This window comes from Somniosus microcephalus, chromosome 2 (genome assembly GCF_052327205.1).
Source record: "Somniosus microcephalus isolate GS21.2 chromosome 2, FLI_Smic_1.0, whole genome shotgun sequence".
Lineage (NCBI taxonomy): Eukaryota > Metazoa > Chordata > Chondrichthyes > Squaliformes > Somniosidae > Somniosus > Somniosus microcephalus.
Genome location: NC_140988.1, coordinates 100,000,000 through 100,024,927, shown reverse-complemented (window position 1 = coordinate 100,024,927; position 24,928 = coordinate 100,000,000). Strand labels below are relative to the sequence as shown.

Below are 24,928 nucleotides of genomic sequence, written 5' to 3'. Positions count from 1 at the left end.
TTTGGGACATCATGAAGATGTGAATGGCATCTATACAGTAAAAGCCTTGTCTCCGTGGTAGCACTCTTGCCTGTGAGTCCAAAGGTTGTGGGTTCAAGCCCCACTCCAGAGACTGGAGCTCGTAATCTAGGCTGCCACTTCAGTGCCATAGTGACGGAATGCTGTACTGTCGGAGATGTCAACTATTGGATAAGAGGTTAAACTCATGGTGGATATAAATGATCCCGTGGCACTACTTGAAGAAGAACAGGGGAGTTCATTGTTGCCTCAACCAACATCACTAAAATGAATTACATAAAATTACATACAGCACAGAAACAGGCCATTCAGCCCAACCAGACCATGCCGGCGTTTATGTTCAACTCAAGCCTCCTTCCATCCTTCCTCATCTAACGCTATAAAATGCATCTATACTATTCACCTCAACCACTCCCTGTGGTAGCGAGTTCCACATTCTCACCACTCTCTGGGTAAAGAAGTTTCTTCTGAATTCCCTATTGGATTTCTTGGTGATTATCTTATGTTGATGGCCTCTAGTTTTGCTCTTCCCGACAACTGGAAACATTCTCTCTGTCTCCACTCTATCAAAACCTTTCATAATTTTAAAGACCTCTATTAGGCCGCCCCTCAGCCTTCTCTTAAGCCCCAGCCTATCCATCCTTTCCTGAAAGGTATGGCGCAATAATCATGGGGGATTTTAATCTACATATAGGCTGGAAAAATCAGATGGGCAAAGGTAGCCTAGATGAGGAGTTCATAGAATGTTTTTGGGACAGTTTCTTAGAACAGCACATTCTGGAGCCAACCAGAGAGCAGGCTATACTAGACCTGGTATTGTACAATGAGATAGGATTAATTAATGACCTCACTGATTGGGAGCAGCAGCGAGAGCGGTCTGACCTGTGAGGGAACAGGCGAAGGAGGAGTGAGGAAATAAAGCCCGAGGCTCGAGGCCCAGACCGAGCTATTAGGAGCAGCAGCGAGAGCGGACCGACCTGTGAGGGAACAGGCGAAGGAGGAGCAAGGAAATAAAGCCCGAGGCTCGAGGCCCAGATCGAGCTATTGGGAGCAGCAGCGAGAGCAGACCGACCTGTGAGAGAACAAGCGAAGGAGGAGTGAGGAAATAAAGCCCGAGGCTCGAGGCCCAGATTGAGCTATTGGGAGCAGCAGCAAGAGCGGACCGACCTGTGAGGGAACAGGTGAAGGAGGAGTGAGGAAATAAAGCCCGAGGCTCGAGGCCCAGATCGAGCTATTGGGAGCAGCAGCGAGAGCGGACCGACCTGTGAAGGAACAGGTGAAGGAGGAGCGAGGAAATAAAGCCCAAGGCTCGGGGCCTTGACTGAGCTATTGGGAGCAGCAGCAAGAGCGGACCGACCAGTGAGAGAACAGGCGAAGGAGGAGCGAGGAAATAAAGCCCGAGGTTCGAGGCCCAGACCGAGCTATTGGGAGATGCAGTGAGAGCGGACCAAAGAGGCCCAGACCGAGCTATTGGGAGATGCAGTGAGAGCAGACCAAAACAGGCAACAGTCGAAAGTGACATCAGAGATTAAAAGTGATGTCGGCACAAGGGAAGGAGCTGATTGGTAAGTAGGACCTGGTGAGTATTTCTACAGTCCAGTCGTTAAAGTAAAAGTAAAGTCTCTAGTTTAGAGTAAGTAGTGTTTAAAGTGAAGTAAGGTCCCTAGTGTATTTAATATTCTTTAATTTAAAGGAGGTAAAGGGAGTAAATTAAGGGTAGGACATGGCAGGGCAGCTCGGCAGCGTGGAGTGCTCCTCCTGTGCTATGTGGGAAGTCAGGGACACTTTCGGTGTCCAGGGCGAACATGTGTGCAGGAAGTGTCTCCAGCTGCAGCTACTCAAAATTCGCATTTCGGAGCTGCAGCTGTGGCTGGAGTCACTGTGGAGCATCCGCGAGGCTGAGTTCTTCTTGGATAGCACATTTAACGAGGTGGTCACACCGCAGGTAAAGAGTGCACAGGCAGACAGGGAATGGGTAATGGCCAGACAGAGTAAAAGAACTAGGAAGGTAGTGCAGGAGTCCCCTGAGTCTATCTCCCTCTCCAACAGATTTTCCATTTTGGATACTGCTGGGAGAGATGGTTTCTCAGGGGAATGCAGCAAGAGCCAAGTCCGTGGCACTAAGTGGCTCAGCTGCACTGGAGGGGAGGAAAAAGAGTGGGAGAGCAATAGTGATAGGGGATTCTATCGTAAGGGGAACAGATAGACATTTCTGTGGCCGCAGACATGACTCCAGGATGGTATGTTGCCTCCCTGGTGCCAGGGTCAAGGATGTCACTAAGTGGCTGCAGGACATTCTGAAGGGGGAGGGTGAACAGCCAGAGGTCGTGGTCCATATCAGTACCAACGACATAGGTAGAAAGAGGGACGAGGTCCTGCAAGCAGAATATAGGGAGCTAGGAAATAAATTAAAAAGCAGGACCTCAAAAGGTAGTAATCGCAGGATTGCTCCCAGTGCCACGTGCTAGCGAGAGCAGAGATAGGAGAATAGACCAGATGAATGCGTGGCTGGAGAGATGGTGTAGGAGGGAGGGATTAAAATTCCTGAGGCATTGGGGCCGATTCTGGGGAAGGTGGGACTTGCACAAGCTGGACGGGTTACATCTCGGCAGAAACGGGACCAACATCCGCGCAGGGGGGGTTGCTAGTGCTGTTGGGAAGGATTTAAACTAGTTTGTCAGGGGGCTGGGAATCTAAGTGTGGGCCCAGAATGGAGAGAAACAAAGTGGGAAGTGCAAGTTAGAAAAGTAGTCAGCAAAACTAGTAGGGAGCAGAAACAAAGGCCAACAGTAAAGAGGGTCAAAGTGCAGAAAAATATTAAACAGGCAAAGTTGAAGGCACTTTATCTAAATGCACGTAGCATTCGCAACAAGGTGGATGAATTAATGGCACTAATAGAAGTAAATGGGTATGATGTAATTGCCATTACAGAGACATGGTTGCAGGGTAACCAAAGCTGGGAACTGAATGTCCCAGGGTACTCAACATTTAGGAAGGACAGACAAAAAGGAAAAGGAGGTGGTGTGGTGCTGTTAATAAGGGATAAGATAGGTACGGTAGAGATAAAAGATCTTGGCTTGGCAGATCGTGATGTAGAATTGTAATCAGTTTGGGTGGAGCTAAGAAACAGCAAAGGGTGGAAAACATTGGTGGAAGTTGTGTATAGGCCACCAAACAGTAATGGTAATGTAGGGCACAGTATCGATCAAGAGATTAGAAGTGCATGTAACAAGGGCAATACGGTAATCATGGGGGACTTTAATCTACATATTGACTAGGCAAATCAAATTACCACTAATGGTGTGGAGGACGAATTCTTAGAATGCATGCGAGATGGTTTCTTGGATCAGGATGTGGAGGAACCAACCAGGGAACAGGCTATTCTGGATCTGGTACTGTGTAATGAGAAAGGGCTAATCAATAATCTTGTGGTAAAGGGGCCTTTAGGGACAAGTGACCATAATATGATTGAATTTTACAATAAGTTTGAGAGTGATGTAGTCCAATCTGAAACTAAGGTCTTCAATCTAAACAGAGGAAACTACAAGGGTATAAGGGACAAGTTGGCCATGGTAGATTGGGAGACTACACTAAAAGGTATGAAGGTGGACATACAATGGCTAACATTCAAGGAAATAATGCATAATTTGCAACAAACATATATTCCTCTAGGGCATAAAAACCCAAAAGGAAAAGTGATCCAGCCATGGCTAACAAAAGAAATTAAAGCTAGTATTAAGTCAAAGGAGGAAGCTTATAAAGTTGCCAGAAAAAGCGGTCAGCCTGAGGATTGGGATCTTTTTAGAAATCAGCAAAGGGGGACAAGAAATTGATAAAGAAAGGGAATATGGAATATGAGCACAAACTAGCGAAAAACATAAAAACAGATTGTAAAAGCTTCTATAGGTATGTGAAAAGGAAAAGACTGGTGAAGGTAAATGTAGGTCCTTTACAGTCAGAGATGGGAGAATTTATAATGGGGGATGAGGAAATGGCAGAGAAATTAAATAAATACTTTGTTTCTGTCTTCATGGAGGAAGACACAAAAAACCTCCCAGAAATAAGAGAAAACCAAGGGTGTGATGAGAATGAGGATCTTAAAGAAATTATTATTAGCAAAAAAACAGTATTAGCAAAATTAATGGGACTAAAAGTCGACAAATCCTAAGGACCGGATGACCTACATCCTAGGGTTTTGAAAGAGGTGGCCATTGGAATAGTGGACGCATTGGTTGTCATCTTCCAAAATTCTATAAATTCTGGAACGGTTCCTGCAGATTGAAGGATAGCAAATGTAACCCTGCTATTTAAGAAAGGAGGGAGAGAGAAAATGGGGAACTACAGACCTGTTAGCCTCACATCAGTAGTTGGGAAAATGCTGGAATCTATTATAAATGATGCAATAACTGGGCACTTAGAAACTAATAGTAAGATTGGGCAGAGTCAACATGGATCTATGAAAGGGAAATCCTGTTTGACAAACCTATTGGAGTTCTTTGAGGATGTAACTAGTGGAGTAGACAAAGGGGAACCGGTAGATGTGGTGTATCTGGATTTTCAGAAGGCCTTCGATAATGTCCCACACAAGAGGTTGGTGAACAAAATTAGGGCACATGGAATTGGGGGAAATATAATAGCATGGATTGAGAATTGGTTAACAGACAGAAAACAAAGAGTAGGGAAATAACGGGTCTTTTTCAGAATGGCAGGCTGTGACTAGTGGGGTACCGCAAGGATCGGTGCTTGGGCCCCAGCTATTCACAATCTATATCAATGATTTGGATGAGGGGACTAAATGTAACATTTCCAAATTTGCTGATGATACAAAGCTAGGTGGCAGTGTCAGTTGTGAAGAGGATGTGAAGAGGCTTCAAGGGGATCTCGACAGGCTCAGTGAGTGGGCGAGAACATGGCAGATGGAATATAATGTGGATAAATGTGAAGTTATCCACTTTGGCAGAAAAAACAGAAAGGCAGAGTGACATGAATCAGTCATTTATGAAAGAAAGACTTATGAAATAATACTGAGCGGCCTACGGGTGGCGCTGTCCAGGGAGAGTATAAATACTCGGGCACGGGCCCAGCTTGCGCAGGACATTCTTAATAGGAACTAGTGAAGGACACAACTAGACCTCCATGTTGTAAAACAGTTGATTAAAGCTTTGTTTAACACTTAGACCAAGTGCCTAGTAGTTTTCTTACGTCACAGAGTATTTCCTAAATGGTGAAAGATTGGGGAATGCAGATGCTCAGAGGGACCTGGGTGTCCTTGTACATGAGTCACTGAAAGTGAATGTGCAGGTGCAGCAAGCCATTAGGAAGGGAAATGGTATGCTGGCCTTCATTACAAGAGGATTTGAGTACAGGAGTAAAGAAGTTTTACTCCAATTATATAGGGCCTTGGTGAGACCACACCTGGAGTACTTGCCATAGAGGGAGTGCAACAAAGGTTCACGAGATTGATTCCTGGGATGGCGGGACTGTCGTATGAGAAGAGATTGAGTAAACTAGGCCTGTATTCCCTTGAATTCAGAAGAATGAGAGGGGATCTCATTGAAGCATATAAAATTATTACAGGGCTTGATAGGATGGATGCTGGGAGAATGTTTCCCTTAGCTGGGGAGTCTAGAACCAGGGTCCACAGCCTCAAGATAGTGGATAGGCCATTCAGGACTGAGATGAGAAGAAATTTCTTCACACAGAGGGTGGTGAATCTTTGGAATTCTCTACCCCAGAGGGCTGTGGAGGCTCAGTCATTGGGTATATTCAAAACAGAAGTCAATAGATTTCTGACTAGTAAGGGCATCAAGGGATATGGCGATAGGGCCGGTGAATGGCGCTGAGGCAGAAAATCAGCCATGATCTCATTGAATGGCGGAGCAGGCTCGAAGGGCCAAATGGCCTACTCCTGCTCCTATTTCTTATGTTCTTATGTTCTCATGGTGAAGGCGCCCCTAGGTAGCAGCGACCATAACATGATTGAATTTTATATTCAGTTTGAGGGAGAGAAGAGTGGGTCCAAGGCTAGTATTGTAAATTTAAATAAGGGCAATTATGAGGGCATGAAAGCACAGCTAGCTAAAGTGAACTGGCAAATTAGGTTAAGGGAGAGGTCAATAGAGTTGCAGTGGCAGACATTTAAGGGGATATTTCAAAATACACAGAATATATACATTCCAACAAGAAAGAAAAATTCCAAGGGGAGGACGCACCATCCGTGGTTAACTAAAAAAGTTAAAGATAGTATCAAACGTAAAGAAAAAGCATATAATTGTGCAAGGCTGGGTGGCAGGTCAGAAGATTGGACAGAATATAAAAAACAGCAAAGAATGACTAAAAGATTAATAAGGAGAGAAAAATTAGAGTATGAGAGAAAGCCAGCTAGAAATATAAAAACAAATCGTAAGAGTTTCTATAGATATTTAAAAAAGAAAAGAGTTAACAAAGTGAGCATTGGTCCTATAAAAAGTGAGTCTGGGGAATTAATAATGGAAACTAAGGAGATGGCAGTTGAATTGAACAGGTATTTTGCATCAGTCTTCACTATAGAGGATACAAGTAACATCCCAGAAATAGCTGTAAATCAGGAAATGGAAGGGAGGGAGGAACTCAAGAAAATTACAATCACCAGGGAAGTGGTACGGAGCAAATTGTTGGAGCTGCAGGCTGACAAGTCCCCGGGTCCTGATGGACTTCATCCTAGGGTCTTAAAAGAAGTGGCTAGTGAGATAGTTGATGCGTTGGTTTTAATTTTCCAAATTTCCCTAGATTCGGAAAATAGCAAATGTAACTCCTTTATTCAAAAAGGGAGGGAGAAAGAAAGCAGGAAACCACAAGCCAGTTAGCTTAACATCTGTCATAGGGAAGATGTTAAAAGCTATTATTAAAGATGTTATAGCAGGGCACTTAGAAAAGTTCAAGGTAATCAGGCAGAGTCAATATGGTTTTGTGAAAGGGAAATCATGTTTAACCAATTTATTGGAGTTCTTTGAGGAAGTAACATGTGCTGTGGATAAAGGGGATGTACTGTACTTAGATTTCCAGAAGGCATTTGTTAAGGTGCCACATCAAAGGTTATTGCGGAAAATAAAAGCTCATGGTGTAGGGGGTAACATATTGGCATGGCTAGAAGATTGGCTAGCTAACAGGAAACAGAGAGTAGGCATAAATGGGTCATTTGCTGATTGGCAAGATGTAACGAGTGGTGTGCCACAGGGATCAGTGCTGGGGCCTCAACTTTGTACAATTTATATAAATGACTTGGATGAAGGGACCGAAGGTATGGTTGCTAAATTTGCTGATGACACAAAGATAGGTAGGAAAGTAAATTGTGAAGAGGACATAAGGAGGCTACAAAGGGATACAGATAGGTTAAGTGAGTGGGCAAAGATCTGGCAAATGGAGTATAATGTGGGAAAATGTGAAATTGTCCATTTTGGCAAGAAGAATAAAAAAGAAGCATATTATCTAAATGGTGAGAGATTGCAGAGCTCTGAGATGCAGAGGGATCCGGGTGTCCTAATGCATGAATCGCAAAAGGTTAGTATGCAGATACAGCAAGTAATTAGGAAAGCTAATAGAATGTTATTGTTTATTGTGAGGGGAATTGAATACAAAAGTAGGGAGGTTATGCTTCAGTTATACAGGGCATTGGTGAGACCACATCTGGAGTACTGTGTACAGTATTGGTCTCCTTATTTAAGGAAGGATGTAAATGCGTTGGAAGCAGTTCAGAGAAGGTTTACTAGACTAATACCTGGAATGGGCGGGTTGTCTTATGAGGAAAGGTTGGACAGGCTAGGCTTCTATCCGCTGGAGAATAAAAGTGTAAGATTAAGAGGACTTGATTGAAACATATAAGATCCTGAGGGGTCTGGACCGGGTGGATGTGGAGAGGATGTTTCCTCTTGTGGGAGAATCTAGAACTAGGGGTCACTGTTTAAAAATAAGGGGTCGCCCATTTAAGACAGAGATGAGGAGAAATTTTTTCTCACAGAGGGTCGTGAGTCTTTGGAACTCTCTTCCTCAGAGAGCAGTGGAAGCAGAGTCTTTGAATATTTTTAAGGCATAGGTAGATAGATTCTTGGTAAGCAAGGGGGTGAAAAGTTATCGGGGGTAGGCGGGAATGTGGAGTAATCAGATCAGCCATGATCTTAATGAATGGCAGAGCAGGCTCGAGGGGCAGAATGACCTACTCCTGCTCCTAGTTCGTATGTTCGTATAACTTCGCAGTTCTGGTATCATCCTTGTAAATCTTTTTTGCACCTTTTCCAGTGTCTCTATATCCTTTTCATTTGGTCATTTGTCTCATTGCAGTTTAACTGGAAGTTCTTTGTTCTACTTTCAAGCATTAAAATCTGTGGTAGGGGAAAACAAACAATAAATTTCATGTAAAATTGCCATCACGAGAAAAAGTTGTGATCCTTTAAGAATTCCTAACCCACTTGCAGGAATCCAGCTTGCCTTTAAATGTCTACCTTGAATAGGAAAACTTAATGCTGGGTGAGACCTACACCCAAAACTCAGAAAATAGAGGACAAAATATTAATGCTCTCATTTAACTGTATTCAACGAACATAATTGTGTTCTTGCATATTCCCAAAAGGCAGGAACTCTAAAGGAGCAAATTCAAATGTGAATCCAGCAAGATCACAACGGAAAATGCTGGTGGTACCATTCCTGCACACTGGAATTTCTATCAACATTTCTCTTAAGATCAAATCCTACTGGAGTGGAAAAATTTCCTCGCAAATTTATTCTTAGGAAGACTCCATTTTTAGACAAAAAATTCAGTGAGTTGCTTTTAAAATCAAAAGAAGAGTTACTGTTTTATTATAATGGTGACTTACTCTAATGTTGCCACTCTGTGGGCTGGATTTTCCACCCGGAGGCAGGATGGTGGCGAGTTCATTGTTCTGTGGGTTCCGATCCCGCTCCCGGTTGCAGCCATTAAGGATTTTCCCTAGATTGACCTAATTACGGCCGACGTGCACGCTAGCCGGCCCAATTGGTGGGTGCGGGTCGGCTGATCGCGCTTAATGATGTGCTAGGAACCTGAATATTTAAGGGGGCCATGTCCCCTTTGATTTTTATTTGCTTTCTTCTGCTTCCGAATGCTGGTTGCTGCAGGCATGGCAGCTCAACAGTCCAAGGCTGCTCCCCATTTTGATGATGACTCCCTCCATGCTCTTGTGGAGGGAGTAAGAGGACGAAAGGAGGTCCTCTTCCCTTCCGATGGATGGAGGAAGCCTCCTCAGCACACAAAGGCAGCCTGGCTGCAAATTGCTGAGGAGGTCAGTGCAAGGCCGGTGTGTGCGCGCACCTGGGTTCAGTGTAGAAAAAGGCTCAATGATTTGCTACGCTCAGCAAAAGTGATTATAACATCACACTTACCTTCAATCTGCTTCCCATCTCTTCTCATCCCCATCACTCTGCATTGGCAAACGACTCCTGCACATCCCAACTTACCCTAATATCCCTTGCACCCTCACCCATCCCTCTCGCTCTATGTACAGAATCACTTCACCATCCAACTATGCACCCCTCACACTCAATCTCACTGTTATGCAATGACAACACCTAACAACGCACAGGGAGGGACCTTGGTATTGGCACCTCACTCCATCTTTGTCTCCTTCTAAACGTCTATGTTATCCATTCTTTACACTGACTCCATCAATCTCGCTGAAACGCCACTTGTGTCCCTCATTGCAGGAAAAGAGAGCCCACAATAAGAGGGAGAGAGGGAGGACAGGAGGAGGCATCGAACGAACGCTGAGGAGGCAGCTCTGGAGATGAGGTGCAGAGGAGCTGGAAATGGGGGACAGGGAGACGGGCACAGTACAGCAAGCTGGTGACAGAATTGATTTGCAACCCTATCATTCTGCTTTCATGAGTGACTGATATGGCACCTGATGTTCATAGAAATTGAGTTCTGATCATCTGCACAATGGGATGTTTCTGCTACCTAAATATCACATATCTAACTCATGCCTTTACTCCCCCACAGGACCATCACGAGCCCCCCTCCCTACTGTACATGAGGAAGAGTCGGAGGACTCCTCAGAGGAACCTGCAGCCTCTGAGGGAGCAGCGTCAGCAGAAATGAGCACACCCAGCACCAGTGCAGAGACGCACTCCTCGGTGGGTCATTCGCGAGATACAGTAGTGTTGTCACCTGGTGTATCACAGCTCACAAGTGAGCATGAGCAGATGGTGGAGACAGGGACAGCAGTGGAGAGTCCTCGTCGGGGGCCGCAGGGCGCTCCTAGCTCTGCTCAGCTGCATGTAGACGCTGTGCCTCTGGGGCCATCCAGAAAGAGAGCGGTGCTGGAGCTTAAGGAAAAAGTGCAGGTGGCTCTGACTGGGTTTGCAACCATGGTAACAGCAAGTGTGCAGAGAATGGAGGAATCCATGTGAAACTTGAGCAATGCCATGGTGCACGCATTGGCGAATGTAGGTACTGCCATGGAAAGGGTGGGAACCTCCATGGAGGACATAAATCGCCAGACTCAGGAGAACATGGTAACACTTCTAAATAGATGGTCATCTATGGAGAATAGATGGGCATCTATTGAGGAGAGAAACCAAAGGTTCATGGACGTCCTTGTTATGAGGAATGTCAGCAAGTAATGGGTCCTCATGGCCCCACTGATGGGCAGCAAGGTGCTCTCCAGCTACTAGCTAGCAGTGAAGTGCGGCTGACCCACGAAAGGGATGTTGGTGGTCGACAACAAGGAAGTGAGGGCTCCTCTCCAAGCGTTCACACTCCCATGCCACTGCGAAGCCCTCGGTCAGAGCCCCAGATTCCTCACCCAACTGAAATGGCCGTCTCTGCCCCTGCACAGCCGCAGGAGGAGTAGACTTTTGCGGAGGCCTCCCAGGCTTCTAAACCCAGAGGACGCCCACCAAAGGCGTCTAAGCAGACACAGCAGGGAAGTGAGCAAGGTGCCTCCACATCTGCTGAAGCCACAGGGGAAGCACCACGTAAAAGCACGCATAAGAGAAAGCTAAAACACAAATAGTCACAAGGGAAGTCACTTGGGTGATTTCATATCATACCAATTTACGTTTGTGATGTTTATTTCTGGTATATTAAAGTAATGCGATGTCAGTGATTCAATGCGTTGCCCTATATGTGCTCAGAATTGGAAGTGGCACAGTGAGGGGTGAGGGTGCTTTTCATCTGCAGTGATGGTGGGGAGAGTGATAGGAATGCACAGTTCATTGTTCAGATGCTGTATTGTGTGGAATGGAGGTCCTGCCAACCCTCATGTGCATGTGCCAGCCACATGTATGTACAGCGTGAAGTTATGCGAATCTGGCATGGATTAGTCCATCCCTTGCCTCATGGCCAGCAATGGAGTCGCGTGCTGGTAGCACTGGGTCAGTCGCCTTCGCCAGGTGTTCCTCATCTGCAGCATCATTCAGCTCTTCATCCTGAGGAGGAGGTTGTGTGCTGTGCAACTTGTTCCTCAGGCAGCAGTAAGCCACGCTGCAGTACGATGTTGTGCAGGGCACAGCAGACCACAATGATGCTGGACACCTGGCTGGTGCATACTGTAGGGCTCCACCAGATCTGTCCAGGCACCTGAATTGTATTTTGAGCAATCCAATGGTTTGCTCTATGATGCTTCTGGTGGAAATGTGGCTCTCATTGTAACGCTCCTCAGCTTCGTTTGATGGCCTCCTCATCGGTGCCATTAGCCACGTCTTCAGGGGATAGCCCTTGTCTCCAAGTAGCCATCTGGAAAGTTGGGTTGGCAGATTGAAGAGCTGAGGCACAGTAGACTGCTGCAGGATGAACGAGTCATGGAAACTGCCAGGGAACTTTGCGCAAACATGCATAATGTTCTTCCTGTGGTTACACACCAGCTGGATGTTAAGGGAGTGGAAGCCCTTGTAGTTCACAAATACAGCTGGGTTATGATGGGGTGCCCTGATGGCCACATGTGTGCAGTCAATGATGCCCTGCACCTGTGGGAAGCCTGCCATATTTGCAAAGCCAACCGCCCACATGGTAATACTTGCTTCATCCATTGAGAAGTGGATGTAATTGGCCGACTTGCCAAACAGGGCATCGGTAACCTGCGTGATGCATCTGCGTGCAGCTGACTGGGAGATGCCGCTGATGTCTGCTGCTGATCCTGGAAGGACCCTGAAGCAAAGAAGTAGAGGGCGGTGGTGACTTTGATAGCCACTGGTAAGGAGTGTCCACCCACTCCTCTGGGCTGCAGGTCTCGGTGCAGCATTGTACAGATGTCTGCGACTACCTCTCGTGAAAGTCTCAGCCTCCATTGGCACTGCTGCTCAGTCATGTTGAGGAAGCTCATCCTTGGCCTGTAAACCCTGTGTTGGGGGTATCTCCTGCGGCGCGGTGCAGCCCTGCGCTGATGCCCTCTGCCCTGTGCAGCATCAGGTGGCTGAGAAGGTTGGTGCTGTTGTTGTCGGTGCTGCTGGTGTGCCTGGTTCTGCTGCTGCCGCGGCTGCTCATCCTCCAAAGCTGAGGACCATGATGAGTGAGTATAAATGGTTCCCATTCTGCTGGTGAAAATGTCACTTGAGGATGAAATGTTATAAGCGCTCAGTCAAAGTGGAGAGAGGTTATTCCAAGGAGGTCACAGTGCATATAGATCTCACAACACACACTTACAACCTCAATACACCTGAAAAATGTCTTCCAAATCCTGAAATCAGAAAGTTCTATCTTTTGAAATTGAACTGTTGTGGCAGGTTAGCTTTAATGCTGCACTTGCGGCTGTGAACTATTCAGCTTGTTGGATCACCCGACACAATCAGCAGGCGTGTTCCTGGAACGCCGTGGAACACGCTGAAAATGTTGCAAAATTGAAAAGCCCTCTCAAAATAGCGTTAAACAGGTAATTAACAAGCTGTTAAATACCTTAACTGCCTCTCCCACCGCTTGGTGTCGGGTCTGATCAGGAGTCACAGACCCGACACTTTGGAAAGTCGCATGGAGGCGGGTTCGCAACCCACCATAAATCATTTTGGATTTAACTCTTGACCTGCCTCCAAATCTGAGCACCGGCAAAATCGTGGCCTGTGAGTCTGTTAAAGAAAGATTTGCATTTATATGGTGCCTTCAGCTTTTACAGCTAATGAAGTCGCTGTTGTAATGTAGGAAATGCACAGTTTGCGCACAGCAAGCTCCCACAAACAGCAATGTGATAATGACCAGATAATCTGTTTTAGTGATGTTGGTTGAGGGATAAATATTGGCCAGGACACTGGGGAGAACACAACTACTCTTCTTCGGAATAATGCCATGGGATCTTTTATATCCACCTGAGGGGACAGACGGGGCCTCGGTTTAATGTCTTATTCCAGATTTTGTGTTCAAGTCTCTGGAGTGGGACTTGAACCCACAACCTTCTGACAGAGGCGAGGGTGCTACCAACTGAGCCACAGCTGACACCTTGGTACAAGGATCATCAATGACATCTACAGGATTTAATAAATATGTAGAGAAAATCTGATAGGTGACATTAGATCAATATAGGTAGAAATGATTATTAAATCCTATTACTGTGCACCTGACATCAGAATGAATTTGTCTTCGGGCTCCCTGTCTTCCCGAGTGCTCTTTACAATTTGCCATTATACAACTAGTCAAGCAATTTAGGCAGAATGATTCAGAGAATTTGAATCTCAATGTGGGTATGAGCTGCATAATCTGATTTTTTTCTTCCCATCAGAAGACTAGTGAGCCATCTAATGTGACCCTTTCAACACTCAAATTTGAAATGTATGGAACATATAGACAAATAGTGTCCTTTTTTTGACAAGAAACGCAGAACACTGTTAATCTGAGCAGTCAGCAGTCAAACCTTTTGCTTTGTTTACATGTAATATTCAGTTCCTTTTAAAAATCCAGACATTAATTTTCAAATGAAATAGTTACTAAACAGCTTGTTAAAGTGTGCAGCTTTTTGGAGAGACCATATAAAACAAAGGCGGTTACAATAAAACAGATTTAAGGAACCTCAGAGCACAGCAACTTTGAATTGATTACAAATGTAAAGACTAGAGTCCCAATTTTAACCTTGCTCAGCTGGCAATTTCGCTGCGTTCCTGACATGTTCCCATCTGTCCCCATTTTAACTCCACCGATTCTGATCATGAGGAAAACGTCTGCCAAAGGTGCCTCATCAATATTTAAATCCCGGGGTCCAATGATGTAATTCGGACTCTGTCGCAATTTTAACTGCCGATTTAAATGCAGTGGAGTCCATAGTGCCGGAACCACCAGTGAAAGCTGATTGTGGTCAGAAGAGGCCCAGGTAAGTTGAATGTTTTACTTTTTTTTAAGGTTTCCTTGAGGGCCAGGAGAAGCAGGAATGTTCCTCAAGGGCCCACAAAGAAACCTTGGGCCTCCCCTGCCCAGGGCTTCCCTCCCCTTCTCCCGATCGCGTTCACCTCTGGACCTCCCCGCTCCCAACTTACCTTATGCCTGAGACCATTCCCACGAGTCCCTAGCAGCGGCCTCCTGATGCCCAAAATGCTGCTCGTGCCTGCTGGCCTCCTCGCCGTTCCCAATGGGTTCAGGCGGGAGTCCGTCCAGCGGGATGATAATGAGGCCTGGGAGTAAAATGGCCCGGGCCTCCCTAATACGAATTTATGGGGATTGCCCTCCTGCCTCGGCTACTGACTGTCATACTCCTGCCACGAGTTACAATCAGGCTTAGATTATCTGTGGCATTATTTTAATACTGTGAAACCACTTGTTTTAAATGAGTTAAGACCAATCGATGTGCAGTCTGTTTAACTCTGACAATAACAAGCTGTCCATTAATCAATATTTGGACCATGATTGAACAGTTTTTAAAAAAAATACAGTAGCTGGTTACTCTTGCTGTTTAAATAAAAACTCTTCTTTTCCTGGTCAAGTTTCTCTTCTCCTCTTTGCCTCGCCTGAAGGAGTCATCTCCTTGCTTGGGTAAAGTTCCATGGGTGCCAATCTTCCTCTGGTACCTCACATAAGTAGCCACTATCCATTTATGAGCCATGATAATATTGCTGAAAGGATATTCAACTCCTTAGGCATCACAGCCAGGCCTATACTTACCTAACATGACAAATAATAGACTTCCATCATGGGCACTGGATAAAGGTCAAGACAAGGAACCCTGGCCGCTTTACCCCTCTCTAGCAGCATAGTGGGAGCAGCCCTGCTGCCAACTCAGACATCAGCACGGACCGGCTTTCAATGTGGGACCTTCTTAGACTTCAAACAATTTCAGATAAATGCTATGTGCTCTGCATTTCTAATCTAAATAAACTATTCAAACAAATGAAAATTGAGCCTATCTGAGGAGATGTAAAGGGGATTATTTGAATGCGTTGTAACTGATCAATTTTGAAGGCATTTGGGTTAATAAAGGCAATCCGGTTAGAATTCAAGTAGCAATTTTTTATGGAAAAATTCACACAGCTTAGCAGAACTTCAAATAAAGCAAACAATTTCATTGCTGTTAAAAAGGCAATTAATGACTCCTCCGATGCAGCCAAATTGAAAATCTCCTTGTCTTTTTAACTCTCCTTTGTAGGAGAGAGGGAGATTCAGTCTGAATCATATACAGAATGAGCCACAGAATCTTACCACTACTGTCCAGCAAAAAGTCATCTTGGGCGTAGCGATACTTTTCTGGACCACATGCGACAAAGACATCATCGTCCCCAAAAAAATCCTGCAGGCAAATGATCTGAAAGAGAAAATGTTAGATAGTAAACATCTGTTGGACAAAGTGCATAAATCACAAAATAAAGGTGTACTCTGGTACTCTATTATCAATAATAACAGTGCTTTAATATACATAATATGACAGTGTTAATTTTAAGAGTCAGGGTTGCCCAACACTCTGATTTGACTGCTTCAGTTGTGAGTTTGGATAGTTCACAGGCAGGATGACAATTGCAATGCCAAGGACAAAAGGCTCTGTTCACCTCAACTCATGACCAATCAGTACTGGGAGCAGCAAAGGAGGCCATGGTGACAACATTCTCCCATCTGAAGCTTATTTGTTGTTGTTGTTACAATCACATATTCTGTTGCTTTGAATTATGGTCAATGACAACAACTTGCACCCACATGGCACCTTAAATGTAGCAAAATCTCCCAAGATACCTCCCAAAGTGGCAGGCAGGAGACTCAGCAGGAAAAAGGGAGAAGGCTAGGAAGAGTAATCAAAGGCATGGTTGCATAAGTAGGGTTTGAAAAGGCATTTGAAGGTGGAGAGATACAGCAAGGTGGAAGAGAATTTCAGACGGCAGAATCATGATGGCGGAAGGCTTTGGTACCAATGGTGGGGCAAAGGGAACGGGATGCACTGTAGTCCAAATTCAGGGGGGCAGAGGGAATGAGCTGGGTCATAGGGTTGGAGGAGCTGACAGAAGTAGGGTGGAGAGAGGCCATGGAGGGAATTGTACATGAGGGCAAGCATCTTGAAATCAATTTGTTGGAAGATGGGGAGTGGAGTTGGCGAGGACTGGAGTAATGGGTAAACAAGACTTTGTAAGGATGAAGATGCTGGAAACAGTTCTGGATGAACTTGTTGCAGAGAGGCAGGCAGTTGCTCCTAAAGCCATTCATCCCTAACTGGTGAGATTACTATTTAATGGATTATGATGTTTGTCAATTCTGTCACCACCGGATCATGGCAACGCACTCACATTTTATGATCAGTTTTGCTGCTCATTACACCACTCAGGAGAAGACTCAGTATCTATTATCCTCCTATCAAGGGCTCAAAACCACACTTGCCAGTTGTCTAATGACCAGTGTCTACCTTCCCGAGAGGAAAAAGCAGAATCTTGTTGACGGCTCAGTTGTCTCCAATATGGTAAAGGGAGATTGGAATCCGATTAATCTTCTCTGGCAGACTTGGTAATCTTAAACCTGAGCCTGACCAACCTGATTCATTGATGGGACTTGGAAGGATAGACCTGCTACTGGTGGAAGTAATTCTTCATACTCAACTCTAGATAACCTTGAAAGCCAATGTCTAAAGGTGGTCAGGCTGGAGAAGCAGCAGAAGCATACCAGTGCTCTTTATTGTGTGAGGTTTAAACTCCAAAAGACCTCTACAGACACTAGGTAGTCAATAAACCTTGGCTTTTGCCAAACTTGCCTAATTCTTTTGGTCTTGGGTAATTGGGGTTAATCCCTACAGACAGAATATGCTTTCCTAATGAGGCAAAACGAAACACTACTAGCTAGATTTCACAGTGATTCGGTTTGGAGACACATTCACGGTGAAGGGTTACCACAAATGTCAGACACCTGGCTGACCAAAAACACAACAGTTTATATAGTTAAAATTTCTCTTTGATGGAATTTGAACCCAGGTAGTCTTGTGAGTGCTACCTTGGAGTTCAATAAATCTAGGAGTGAACAAACCGCTTGCAGTGGTATCAAACGTGTGACCTGCAGAACAGTTTCATCTGGCCACCATGAATGTTCAAGTTAGGAGTGGATAAAGTGTATTTGGAGTTGAGCAGTGGTTACCCGAGAGAAGCCAGCAGCAGTTCATCTGGAATAGTGACAGTGGGTGAAAGTAATAAATAAAACCAGCCAATTATTACATTCTTTACTAATTACTGTCTGCAATGTAATGCACTTTCAAAAAGGCATTCCTTAAATTCATACAGTCCTCTCAGCAATTTTAAAAAAATCAGTCAGTGCTGTAAATAGCTATCAACCCAAAATCAGCATATTAATCACATAATAAACATAGTCAGCAATTCATTAAGTTTGCTTGTGGTGCAAGTGAGGAATGGGAAGAACATCTATTTTCCTTAAGACAGGAGACTGATTCCCTGGGAAATTAGCTGGCAGCAGTGGAGGGAGGTGACTGAGCAGGTCAGTGCCAGCAGCATCGTTCCTAGGACCTGGCAAAGGCACGGGAAGAAATTTAGGGGTAGAATTTCTGCAGGGGTTCTCCCTCCCCCTCTTTCCCATACTTGTTTCTTCTTCCTCTCAGCATGCATAATGGCCCAGAAATTCGGGTCACCACGGATGAGTACGCACGGGGTACTCACCCGTAAGCCCAATGGAAGTGACGGTTTCAGGCATGCACTGCGCATGCGCGGGAAACCAGCACTTCCATTCCCCTGAACGATGGGGTTCGGGGGTCGAATGCGTGCACAGGAGAGGCTGCGCGTGCGCATCGAACTTACGTTTTTTTTGCAGGTTTTCCTGGGAGGGTAAGTCTCCAGAAGTTACACATATAAAAAGCAGTCGCAAGGCCTGCTTTTTACAAGGTAAGTGGTGAATTAATTAAAATTAAAACATTTTTTCCACGGGTTTATTATTTTTAAATACTTTAAAGAAAGGTAAGTTTATTTTTAGCCCTGTTAGAAAATAAAATTAATTTTTTCAAAAATTTAAATTATTGTTTAAAATATTTCATGTAATTTATAGTTTATTTAAAAAATGTGATTTAAAAAAAATGTATTTGAAGATTTAGTGATATTTTGGGGCTTATAGTATTTATAAGTTTGACAGCCCTTCCTGTCAAACTTATGAATGAAGCATTCCCTGCTACCATTGGCTCTCCATGGCCCATGTGATCCCAGGGGACGCAGCGAACTAACTGCGCCCCTGGGATACGCAAGCACTGCACACCGGCAGTTGGAGGAGGCCCAGGATTGCAATTCCACAGGGCCCCACAGCTCAACGGCCGGCGCGCAAGGTAAGTGCAGATCGGGGGCTTACACCCGCGGGAAGCCCCCGACCCGAATTTCTGGGCCAATATGTTAAGCTGGTTCACACATTTTCAAAGCACTGCAACAGCGCACACATTAACCCACTCCCACTTTTCTTGTAGGAGAAGTTGGCACACATATGAAGGGAGACTTCAAGAACAGGAAAGGGTCTGCTAAATTGCAAATTTTGACACCAATGCAGGACATGGCCATCAACATCATTGGCAGAGAGAGGGCATGGCACGCAGCATTGGAGATAGCGAGGCGGGAGGCCGGACACAGCAGGGAATTTGGGATTTTTACCTTCCCTCTCTTCTACTTAACTCTATTGCTCACACATACACACACACACACACCATGGCAGACTGGTGCTGCATTGGGCTGCTACTCATCTGATACTGCATACGCTTGCTAACCCTTGTCCCTCTGCCTTTTTTTAAAGTCTTTCAGACAAGTTGGTCCCTGCAACTGAAAAGCCAGAGGGGAAGAACCCTCCCAAATATGCATCCTCACTTGCTCACACCCTTCCAAGTACTGGCACACAAATCTGCAGCTGGAGTGAAGGAATAGTGAGTTGGAGGGGTCTGCACAGAGCACAAGTGAGCAGAATCAGTTGCAAGTGGAATTGACAGCCCAAGAATCAGCTCAGCAGAGTGGAAGCTGAATTCCAGAGGTGAGGTGAGCGTGACTGCCCTTGACATCAAGGAGCCCCAGTAAAATTGAAGTTAATGGGAATCAGGGGGAAAACTTTCCACTGGCTGAAATCATACTTAGCATGAAGAAAGATGGTGTGGTTGTTGGAGGCCAATCATCTCAGTCCCAGGATATTGCTGCAGGAGTTCCTCAGGGGACTGTCCTAGGCCCAACCACCTTCAGCTGCTTCATCAATGACCTTCCGTCCATCATAAGGTCAGAAATGGGGATGTTCGCTAATGATTGCACAGTGTTCAGTTCCATTCGCTACTCCTCAGATAACGAAGCAGTCTATGCCCGCATGCAGCCAGACCTGGACAACATTCAGGCTTGGCAAGTAACATTCGCGCCACACAAGTGCCAGGCAATGACTATCTCCAACAAGTGAGTGTCTAACCACCTCCCCTTGACATTCAATAGTATTACCATCGTCGAATTCCCCACCATCAAACTTAACTGGACCAGCCATATAAATACTGTGACTACAAGAGCAGGTCAGAGGCTGGGTATTCTGTGGCGAGTAACTCACCTCCTGACTCCCCAAAGCCTTTCCACCATCTACAAGGCACAAGTCAGGAGTGTGATGGAATACTCTTCACTTGCCTGGATGAGTGCAGCTCCAACAACACTCAAAAAGCTAGACACCATCCAGGACAAAGCAGCCCGTTTGATTGGCACCCCATCCACACCATAAACATTCACTCCTTCTACCACCGGCGCATCGTGTCTGCAGTGTGTACCATCTACAAGATGCACTGCAGCAACTCGCCAAGGCTTCTTCAATAGCGCCTCCCAAGCCCAGAACCTCTCCCACCGAGAAGGACAAGGGCAGCAGCCGCATGGGAACACTAATACCTCCAAGTTCCCGTCCAAGTCACACACCATCCTGACATGGAAATATATCGCTGTTCCTTCATCGTCGCTGGGTCAAAATCCTGGAAGTCCCTCCCTAACAGCACTGTGGGAGTACCTTCACCACATGGACTGCAGCGGTTCAAGAAGGCGGCTCACCACCACCTTCTCAAGGGCAATTAGGGATGGGCAATAAATGCTGGCCTTGCCAGTGATGCACACGTGCCAGGAATTAATTTAAAAAAAAGCTTGGGTCCTGGCTCTGCTGTCAAGGACAGAGTTGCAGACTTTAGGAGCCCCGCCTTTACAATAAATGCTTCCTGCATTTTTGAACTGGACTGCCTGCGAAGGAACTACCGCCACATACTGGAGATTGTGTGCAGTTCTGGCACATGGCATGGACACTGCAGTCAATCATGGAGCATGTGGTCATCTTAATGAATGCTGTAGCTGGGCTCTCCTGGCAGGACTCTGTGGCACCAGTAATAGCATCTCTCAGTAATGGTCACACTGGGGCTATGTAGACTCCGGGCTCCAACATCTCCTCTGCCTTGGACAAGCTGGGAGACTGAATGGATAGGGGCGCTCAGTCAGATCACAGATCCTCTACAGTCTGCTCTTCCGCAGGTCAGTAGGGGCAGAGCTACAGTCCAATACCAGAGCAGTCAGGCAATGGGAATGGAACATGCTGCCCTCTCAGGATGACAGTATGTCTATATCCTCACCACACCCTCAACCAATGCCCACCCTGGTGCTAGAAAGCCAATTATGTCCAATTCCCCAGGAGCACTCGCAATTCATACAACCTACGCCAATCCAACAAGATTTTCCAAGGGGACAGAAGGGCCAATGGCTGGCTGCTCGCAGCTATGGTCTAATCCTTTGGCATGCTTCATGTACTTAGACTGCTCTGGCATGTATGTCCTAAAAGTTGACCAAAGCAGTGATGGTGCGGGCATGCTACAGAACATTGTTTTTTGACAGAGACATCAACATTCAGTTATGAACATACGAACAATGACGGACAGGAAAAGACCACCTGTTCCATCCAACCTGTCCCACACAATTGTGATGCGTTGTACATCACAATAAATACACTCTCCACCCCACCATACCAAATTTCATCAATGATTAGTAGGCACCAGAGCAGGAGGATGATGCGAGGTAGTAACATATCTGCTCTCTGAGGAAGAAGGAGCGTTGATACTATGGGCTGGATTTTCATTCAGCAGTCGGGAAGGAGGCGGGACTACAACTTTCGGGTTTTAGTCCCGCCTCCATCGACGTCCGGCCAATCCACGCGATTTTCCCTTGATTGACCTTGTTGAGCCCACCCAGCGGGCTCAGCAGGCCAATTAAGGGCCACCCGGCAACAGGTGACGTCACAGACTGAAATTTCATCTGTCAAGACGTGTTGACAGATGAAATATCAGTGTTTCACAGCTGTTTGAAGCTGTCAAACACTGACAGTCTGACTTCTAACCTGAGTGCTTCTACGCAGACTCAGTTATAGCTCACACCGGCACTGAAAGCTGAAGGCTGTCACTTTTGACAGATCGCAACCATTCTGCTTTCAGTGCCAGCTGAGTGATGGGCTCCCAATGCCTAGAGGAAGAAAGGCTGTAAAGGTAAGTACAGGTAATTTAAACTTCTTTACACACTTTAGACACACCAAACACACTTACCTTTGCACTCATGCACCCATCACTCACCTGAACACCGACATCGCGACCCCTCCAAGTCCTTCAACCCGACGGCCCGCCTGCTCTAACCTGGCGTGGTTTGGCGCCGTCGGGAATCCCACACGACACCCCTCAAAATAGGGATTAGGCTAAAAACTGCCTGTTAACTACCTGTTAACAGGCAGTTAATTGGCACTAATCCATTCCCGCCTCGGGTCAGTGGGTCCCAGTGCGGGGCAGGTACCCGCCTCCTTTGAAACTTACGTGGAGGCGGGTTTTGGGCGGGATGGTGTCAGGACCCCCGAATTCGGGATTTTAGCCCCCCGCACACCTAAAAGCCCGCCTCACGGCACACTGAATATCTAGGCCTATGAGTATAGCGGCAGTAGTGATTGACAGCATGTTCCCCGATTCCCCTGTCATGCTACACTGGGACATTTTTCTTGTGTTGGCTGCGGGATCAGGCAGGAAAGTGGAGTTGAGGTCGAAGATCAGCCATGATCTTATTGAATGGCAGAGCAGGCTCGAAGGGCCCTATGGCCTACTCCTGCTCCTAATTCTTATGTTCTTATGTTGCCAGAGGGTGAGGTCGCACACTAGTTCTACTGCAGTGGAGTCAGATGAGGCTACAGTAGAAGGCTTTTTTCCCTTTTTTTCTTCCCTCCCACAAGGCAGCTGTCCTTCATTCTGCCAGCGCAATTCACACCTCATCTAGAGCCATCCTTTGTTCCCTAACCTGCCCCATTACCACCTCCTCTTGCCTTGAATATCTCTTAATGTCTCTCAATGGCCTAGAAATTCAGTTTGGGGCGGCCAGCTGGCTAGCGGCCAAAAGTTAGCGCTGGGCGCGGAGCCATTTGCGACCGTCAGATATTCGTCTTCTGCGCCCCAATCCGGAACCGGGCGCTATTCCAGGGTGTGCCCACCTCCGCTTTCAGCGCTCTTGGCGCCGCTGCGCCAGCCGCTGCGGAGCGGCAGGCTGCGGTACTGCAGGCCTCCTCCTTCTCTTAAGGGGGAGCTGCCTGCAACGGGGAGATCGCCGCTGGAGAGTGCCGGCAAATGAGCCCGGCACCTCGGAGAAGTGCCGGGTTCGCAGAAAGCAGCCGGCAATGCCGCGGGGGGGGGGGGGGGGGGGGGGGAGGAGGCCGGGGAAGGAGGTGCGGGCAGGCGGCCGCCGAAAAAGCGGCCGTCCGCACCTCCACCTTAAAGCGCCCCACTAAGGCTAGAATACGGCCCCGATTTCTGGTCGCTGTTTGCGGCCGCTGCGGAAGAGGCGGCCGCAACTAAATATGGGGATCGGGCCGGTTTCGGGGCGGAACCGGGGCACTGCGCACACTGATGATGTCATCGGTGCCGGCGCAGCGCTAACGGCTACCGCCGCCAATACCGCTGCGCTGAATATCAGCGCAAACTCATTTTTGGCGCAGAAGCCCTCTTTAGGCGGTAACTGGCCGCAAAGCTGGCAGCGCCTTAATGAATTTCTAGGCCAATGTCTCTTAATCTCTCCTGCTTTCTATCCTATCACTGACCGTCCCTTTTGTTCTTTCATCCCCTCCCCCTTTTCCCAGCCTCTAAACTTGCTTTCCATTTTCTGCTTTTTTCCAGTTCTGACGAAGGGTCATCGACCTGAAACGTTAACTCTGTTTCTCTCGCCACGGATGCTGCCTGGCCTGCTGAGTTTTTCCAGCATTTTCTGTTGTTATTACAGTAGAAGGCTGATGGGTGTAGATAAACAACTACTTGTTGCACTGGAAAGCCTGCATAAAGCCTACGCACAATGTCAAGGAGGAGTCCAGCACCAACCTTGCACAGGGCTTTACGCAGAGCTTGTAGCCAATCCTTTCCAACATTGAATGGATGGTCACCTCCAACAGCACACCTGTGGAACCCACCATAATGCAGCATCTGATGGCCGATGTCACAGCTTCCATTGCAGCACAAACAGCTTCCATCAACGGTCTGAGTGCTGCAGTGGAAGCTCAGACTGCTGCCATCTTGGCTCTGGATACCACTGTTCAAAGGGGCTTCCAGGGCATCACAGCAGTCCATCAATCTGTTCTCCAACAGATCAGCAGGATTGCTGAGGAGCTGTCCTGGGAAAGTGGCAGTGGCTCCATCGAACAGGATCACAGCAATCCTGTTCCCACCCCTACCACTCCGCCACTGCACTTGCTGTTGCCTGTCAGCCAGCCAGCCCAGACTGCTACAACCCAGGCCGGATGGTGCAGTCTGAAACCGGGCCCTCTAGGCCCAGAGCTGCTCGAGGACGTCCTCCAAGGTCATCTGCAGTCTCCTCAATTCAATGTCAGCAGCCTTCCACCACCCATGCTAGAGATAAGAGACAACACAAAACTAAAAGAAAAAGCATAAAAAATGCAAAAAATAGCAGATTCTGGCAAATGGGAGAGATACAAAGAACAGCAAAGGGTGACAAAACAGACAGTAGGAGCTACAAAAAGGGAGTATGTAATGAAACTTGCAAGGGTTATCAAAATCAACACAAAAAGTCTTTACCATTATACGTATTAGGAAGAGGGTGGTCAGGAGCAATGCTGGCCCCTTGAAAACTGATATCGGTGATATTGTCAATGATAATAAGAAAATGGCGCACATGTAACGGCACAAGGGAGTATGGCAAGGCTGGATGGCATTTATTTTAATGCAAGGAGTCTTGCGAGTAAGGCAGATGAATTGAAGGTGTTGATGAACACATGGGAGTATGATATTGTTGCTATCACAGAGACATGGTTGAGGGAGGGGCAGAACTGGCAGCTCAATATTCTGGGGTATAGAATCTTCAGGCGAGACAGAGGGGGGTGTAAAAGAGGAGGGTGGTGTCACAATATTAATCAAAGAGTCAATTACTGCTGTAAGAAGGGATGATATCTTAGCGGGTTCCACTAATGAGGCCATATGGGTAGAACTTAAAAACAAAAAGGGGGCAAGCACTTTGCTGGGAG

At 46.5% G+C, this 24,928-nt stretch overlaps 1 protein-coding gene across 5 annotated transcripts in view; it reads right to left on the bottom strand.

Moving 5' to 3' along the window:
- Positions 1 to 24,928, bottom strand: part of dclk2a (doublecortin-like kinase 2a) — a 622,375-nt gene that overhangs the window by 276,146 nt on the left and 321,301 nt on the right. For all 5 annotated transcript variants that reach the window (XM_086011612.1, XM_086011622.1, XM_086011598.1 and 2 more), the window contains exon 3: positions 15,638 to 15,740. In XM_086011612.1, coding sequence (XP_085867738.1) covers positions 15,638 to 15,740 — 103 coding nt within the window. The remainder of the gene's footprint in view (positions 1 to 15,637; positions 15,741 to 24,928) is intronic.